General features: G+C 38.0%; 1 protein-coding gene across 1 annotated transcript in view; it reads left to right on the top strand.

Annotated features, from left to right (window-relative positions):
- Positions 1-1,800: 1,800 nt before the first annotated feature.
- The window catches only part of CUBN (cubilin), a 307,219-nt gene continuing 303,019 nt past the window's right edge, over positions 1,801-6,000 (top strand). The window contains exons 1-4 of the mRNA XM_015146561.3: positions 1,801-2,151; positions 2,545-2,674; positions 3,902-3,997; positions 5,033-5,071. Of these exons, the coding sequence (XP_015002047.3) occupies positions 2,033-2,151; positions 2,545-2,674; positions 3,902-3,997; positions 5,033-5,071 (384 nt within the window). The 5' untranslated portion in view covers positions 1,801-2,032. The remainder of the gene's footprint in view (positions 2,152-2,544; positions 2,675-3,901; positions 3,998-5,032; positions 5,072-6,000) is intronic.

Genomic DNA, 6,000 nt, shown 5'->3' with positions numbered 1-6,000 from the left:
TCATCAGATTGTCTTTCTGAATTTTTGAAAGGAGCAAATCTACGTGAAAAAGTATTTTTTTCTTTTCTTGAGACAGTTTCTATAGCAAGCAGTTCCTGTCCCATTTTCCTAAGTATGGATTCATTATTTAAAGATTGTTATACAATACACATAACATAAAATTTACCATTTTAGTCATTTTAAATGTATAATTCAGTGGCATAAGTATATTCATATTTTACAACCATCACCACTATCCATCATCAGAACTTCTTTTTATCTTTCCAAAGTGAAACTCTGTATCCATTAAACAGTAGTTTCCCATTCTTTCTTACTCCAATCCCTGGCCACTATTCTACTTTCTGTCTTTCTGAATTTTAGCATTCTAGAAACCTCATGTAAGTGGAATCATATAGTATTTTTTCATGTAACTGATTTATTTCTCTTAGTTTAATGTCTTCAGTTTTGTTCATGCCGTAGCATGTGTCAACATTTCTCACTTTTTCAAGGCTGAATAATATTTCGTTTGTGTATATACCATATGTCATTTATTCATTCATCTGTTGATGGACACTTGCGTTACTTCCACCTTTTCTGGCTATTGTGAATAATGCTGCTGTAAACATGGCTGTACAAATATCTCTTTCACTTTTTCCTTTCAGTTCTTTTAGATATATACCCAGAAGTGAACTTGCTAGATCTTATAGTGTTTCTGTGTTTTATGTTTTGAGGCATTGTTATACCATTTTCCATAGTACCTCCACCACTTTACATTCCCACCCATAGTGCACAAGTGTTCCAGTTTCTCTGCATCCTCACCAACATTAGTTATTTTTGGTTTTCTCAGTAATGACCATGTTAATGGGTGTGAAGTGGTATCTCATTGTGGCTTTGATTTGCATTTCCCTAGTGATGACTGATGTTGAGCATCTTTTCATGTGCCTTTTTTTTTTTTTTTTTTTTTTTTTTTTTTTTGCCATTTTGCTGTCTTCTTTAGAGAAATGTCTATTTGGGTTCTTTGCTCAATTTTTTTTTTTTTTGAATTGAGTTTTTTTTTGTTTTCTGTTGTGGGAGTTCTTTGCACATTCTGGATATTAACCCATTATTGTATATATATGATTTGCAAATATTTTCTTCCATTCTGTGAGTTGCTTTTTCACTCTGTTGATGTGTTTTTTGATACACAAACGTTTTTAATTTTGATGTATTCCAATTTATATATTTTTGATGTTTTTTTCTTTTTTTGCCCACGCTTTTGGTATCATACTCAAGAAATCATTGCCAAATCCAACATCCAAGGTCATGACTTTTTCTACTTTTCTTCTGAGTTTTATATTATAGTTTTAGAGTTTTTGAACCATTGTGAGTTAATTTATAGTTTTAGCTCTTAGACTTAGATATTTGAACTTTTTGAGTTAATTTTTGTGTATGGTATGAAGAGAATAACTGGCCAATTCTGTTCTGTGGCAAATGCAAACTGGTCACATCGCCACATATCCTTGGTCCCTTCCTTCCTTGCATCCCCTGTGGAGGAGTTTCAGTTCTACCCTCCATGCCTTCTCTGGACTAGGGTGCATTCCTAGTCCAGACTTCAACTTCTTTTGCATGTGGATATCTAGTTTTCCTAGCACTGGGTAGAACTGGAACTCCTCTGCAAGGGACGTAAGGAAGGAGGGGAGCAGAGAAAGGTGTAGATAATGACCAGTTTACTTTTGTTGAAACATAGTTACTTCTTAAGCAAAGGTTGTTTTCCTGGATGTTTTCAAAGCTGCTTGTTACTGTTTCAAAGGTCAAATAGATAATGATTAAGTTGTGCATCACTTAAGGTAGATTTTGACCTCTCACAAGTTGAAGAGTACTGAAGATCTAAGATCATTTACATCCCTCTGGAAGAAAAAATAACATAGCCTTCTAGGGCAAAGAAGGAAAAACTGAATAGTTACAGGATATTCCGTGGTTCAAAGTACACCTGCCTGGTTTGCTGTTCTCCAAAATCCCATACTCAGTTGGTTGGAGTGGCCTCACTCTTACCTGCCAACCCGGGAGGTTGGTGATGAGCATGTCTTTACCTTTTCTTTGGAGTTTGGTTACCTTATTGACTTTTGCTGAATTAAATGGCGAAGCTGGAGGACTCGAGCTGCAGAGACAGAAAAGAAGCGCCAATCTCCAACAGTAAGTAAACACATGGGTCATTCCTACTCAGGGACTAGGCTAATTCCTCACCAGTTTTCCCAAATAGCCAGATAAACAAAGGTGCAATTTTTCTTGAGGAAAATTATGTTGAGAAGCAAACAGGGAAAAACATTTAGACTGAGGTATGAAATTACCTTCCTATGCACAAATTATTATCTGTCGTCTTGCAAATAATATGTTTGCAATTGCCAGGGGGTATCTCCGAGAAATGTGCAGAGAAAGAAATGGCAGATGAGCAGGGGCAGTTGGGTTGAGTTGATCAAACAGTGAAGATGTATTTGGCCTGTAGTTATTCAGTAAGAAACTTTGTTATTTTGGTTTAAAAATTGTACCTGCTAGTTACTGATGCATTCTCTGGTTTGAATTATATAGGCCTCGAATGGCTACAGAGAGGGGAAATTTGGTGTTTCTTACGGGGTCTGCCCAAAACATTGAGTTTAGAACCGGATCCCTGGGAAAAATTAAATTAAATGAAGAAGACCTTGGTGAATGTTTACATCAGGTAATACCCTGGAAATATTTTGAAGTCGTTTTTGTATATCCATATATGGTGACTTAATTGAACAAGTCTAGATTAATCTGTACCTGGAATCTTTTCTAATTATTATTTTTTATTAATATGTAGTAGATGCACATATTTTGGGGTGCATGTGATAATTTGATACATTCCTATAATGTGTAAAGTTCAAATCAGGGTAATTGGGATATCCATCACCTTAAATATTTACCTTTTCTTTATGCTAAGAACATATGAATTGTTTTCTTCTAGCAATTTTGAAATGTACAATAGATTAATGTTAACTATAGTCACCCTACTGGCCTGTCAAACACTGTTTCTTATTTCTTCTATCTTACTATATATTGTACTCATTAATCAACCTGTCTTCAACTTCCCTCCCCCTTCCTAGTGTACCTTGAATCTTTAGCATAGAGAACATAATTGGACATCAGACATGTTCTTGTAAAGGGCAATGGCCTGGCTTAATGGTGGGTAGAGGGAGTGTGCTAAAAGAAGGAAGCTCATTGTGCCAGGCAGTGCACCCTAGTCCAGAGAAGACATGGAGGGTAGAACTGAAACTCTCCACAGGGCATATGAGGAAGGAGGGGACCAAGGATATGTGGAGATGTGACCAATTTGCTTTTGCCACAGTACAGAATTGGCCAGTTATTCTCCTGCCTTACTGGGTGTTTTCAGTTCCCAGGAATCACTGCATATTTCAGCCATAATGTTAGAAGTCAGCATTATTCAGAGCTTACTGTGGGTCATCCACTGTGCTTAGCACTGTATGGATGTTATCTCATTTGACCTTCACAGCTGTCCAATGAGGTGGCCTTTATTGTCACCCTAGTTTTATGAGAGGTAAAGAAACCCTGAAGCAGTTAAGTAACTTTCCCAGGACATGCGATAAATAGCTGAGCCAGGACTTAAAACCTAAACAGTCTGCTTCCAAGACAGGTTTCTTAATAAGCACCCTAAACTGGTATTATAGGAAAACATACAAATGGAAAATACCTTGATCTATTGTTACTGAAAAGGATAAGTGGAATTAAGCTGTGGCTATTTTAGCCCAGTGTTTATTACACGTGGTGTTGTTTTGGTTTTTATAATAATAGGCAAGATCTTAGTGCTTAAAGTAGAATACTACTCAAGTTTTTAATTATATTACTGTAAGATAAATATGATATTTTCACTAGTGCTCTTCATTTCTTCTTCTTTTTCTAAAATTAGATCCAGAAAAACAAAGACGATATTATAGAGTTAAAAGGGAGCGCAATTGGTCTGCCTCAAAATATATCTAGTCAAATCTATCATCTTGATTCCAAGGTAAGTCTGACATCCACATCGTAAGAACTGATGAGTTCTCCCTAATTCAATGTTATAAGTAACCGTTTTGTAGGGGATATGCCAATTTTGCGTGCTCTTTAGAGATTTAGCATATAAATCTCTAAAGTGTGGTAACTACCACACTGGTTAAATGGCGCAGCTCTAATGGAGGCTGTAGAAGTGATGGGCAGAAGGCAGGAAATGCTGTGCAAGCACTTGTTGCAGAAGTAGGCCTTGGGCCAGGCACAGTGGCTCACTGCAAGTGAATGGATAATTAATATCAAAAACTGCCATAATCCCAGCGATTTGGGAGGCCACAGAGGAAGGATTGCTTGAGCCCAGGAGTTTGAGACCAGCCTGGGCAACATAGTGAGACCCTGTCTCTACCAAAAAAAAAAAAAAAAAAAAAATTAGCTGGGCATGGTGGCATGAGCCTGTACTCACAGCTACTTGGGAGGCTGAAGTGGGAGGATGGCTTGAACCAGGGAGGTTGAGGCTGCAGTGAGCTATGATCATGCCACTGTGCTCCAGCCTGGGCAACAGGGCAGGACCTTGCCAAAGAAAAGAAAGAGAGAGAGAGAGAGAGAGAGAGAGAGAGAAAAGGAAGGAAGGAAGGAAAGAAAAAGAAAGAAAGAAAGAACAAACGAAAGAAAGAAAGAAAATAAGCCTTGCTGAAGTTTTAAGAGCAAACTTCTTACTGGTGAAATGGATGTATCACTGACATTTATGAACATTCCCATAGTCACTGTGTACAGAGAAGCAATCAGTCAACTTAACAGTGGGTTGTACTTAAAAAAAAAAAAAAAAAAAAAAAAGGCTAAAAAAACCCCCCAGAAATCTATGTGACAGGACGGAACAGGAAGGAAGAAAATCCTGAGGGGAGAGGAATGAAGAAGAAAAAGGCAATAAAAGCAGGAATGAACAGACAAAGTGTGTCCCTAGCAGAGGGCATTAGGACAATATGTCAAGGCTGTAACATCACCTGTGCAATGCCTTTGAACCAGCTAACTGAAGCTTTTTCTTCCCCAATGGCAGCTGGCGGATCTTGACAGAAAATTCCAAGGCTTGCAGCAGGTAGGTCTCATCCTACTACACATCCAACATCTTTCACAGAAAACATACTAGAATCATTAATAGAGCCACTATTCTTATTTTAAGGGTGAATGGATGATTAATATTAAAAACTTGCTTTTTCCCATAACTTACTTCTCATCCCAGCATATGCTTCCCAGGATGCAGACGCAGAGCTGAGTCTAAGACAGATGAAATGATAAGGCTGAGGTCTCTGAGCCTGTTAGGGCTTCTAACCCTGAGTTTGCAGCCCACAGCCCACATCCTTTACCATCACCCTTTAGCTCTGTGTGCTGTGCTTGGTCAGCTGGTGATCTCCCAACTTGCTGATTCTCCCATCAGGGACTGGGGCTTGGAAAGCAAGCATCGTCCCTGACACTAAGCTCAGAAGTCTAGGTGTATCACAAAATATTCCAAATTTTCTTAACACTACATTTGCTGGTAATTAAACTTGAACAGTTTCTTAGAGAAAACATTCTATAACTGTACTACAAACTTGGAGACTGATCTATGTAAACTTAGGCTTCTTACCCCTTTTGTAGGAAGCTGGCCTTTTTAAGACTTTCATGGAAGCCATAACCTTCTATGCAGAGAAATGTACAGAATCTCTTCATATTTAAAATTTTGCATAAAAGCCTGGGGATTCCAGCATAAGAATGTCAGCACAAATATTTTTCATCTGTTTTGCTCATACTTCAAGCATTTCCCTCTACTTTTAAGTTTGATCTGTCCCACTGTGAAGGACAGATATAAAAAAAGGACTCATACAGATTGAGGCAGGTTCCACCGTTCCGGCAAGGATTGCTGCTGCAAACCTTTTTGTCATTTGATGAACAAGTTCGTGTATTCCTTTTCTCCACTTAGATAATACATTGACACCCTCAACTGTCATTTTTTAGAGAGTAGTTGAGCAAAAGAAAATGAGTAAAGAA

Source organism: Macaca mulatta, chromosome 9 (assembly GCF_049350105.2).
Source record: "Macaca mulatta isolate MMU2019108-1 chromosome 9, T2T-MMU8v2.0, whole genome shotgun sequence".
Taxonomy (NCBI): Eukaryota; Metazoa; Chordata; class Mammalia; order Primates; family Cercopithecidae; genus Macaca; species Macaca mulatta.
This window is presented reverse-complemented; position numbering and strand designations above follow the sequence as displayed.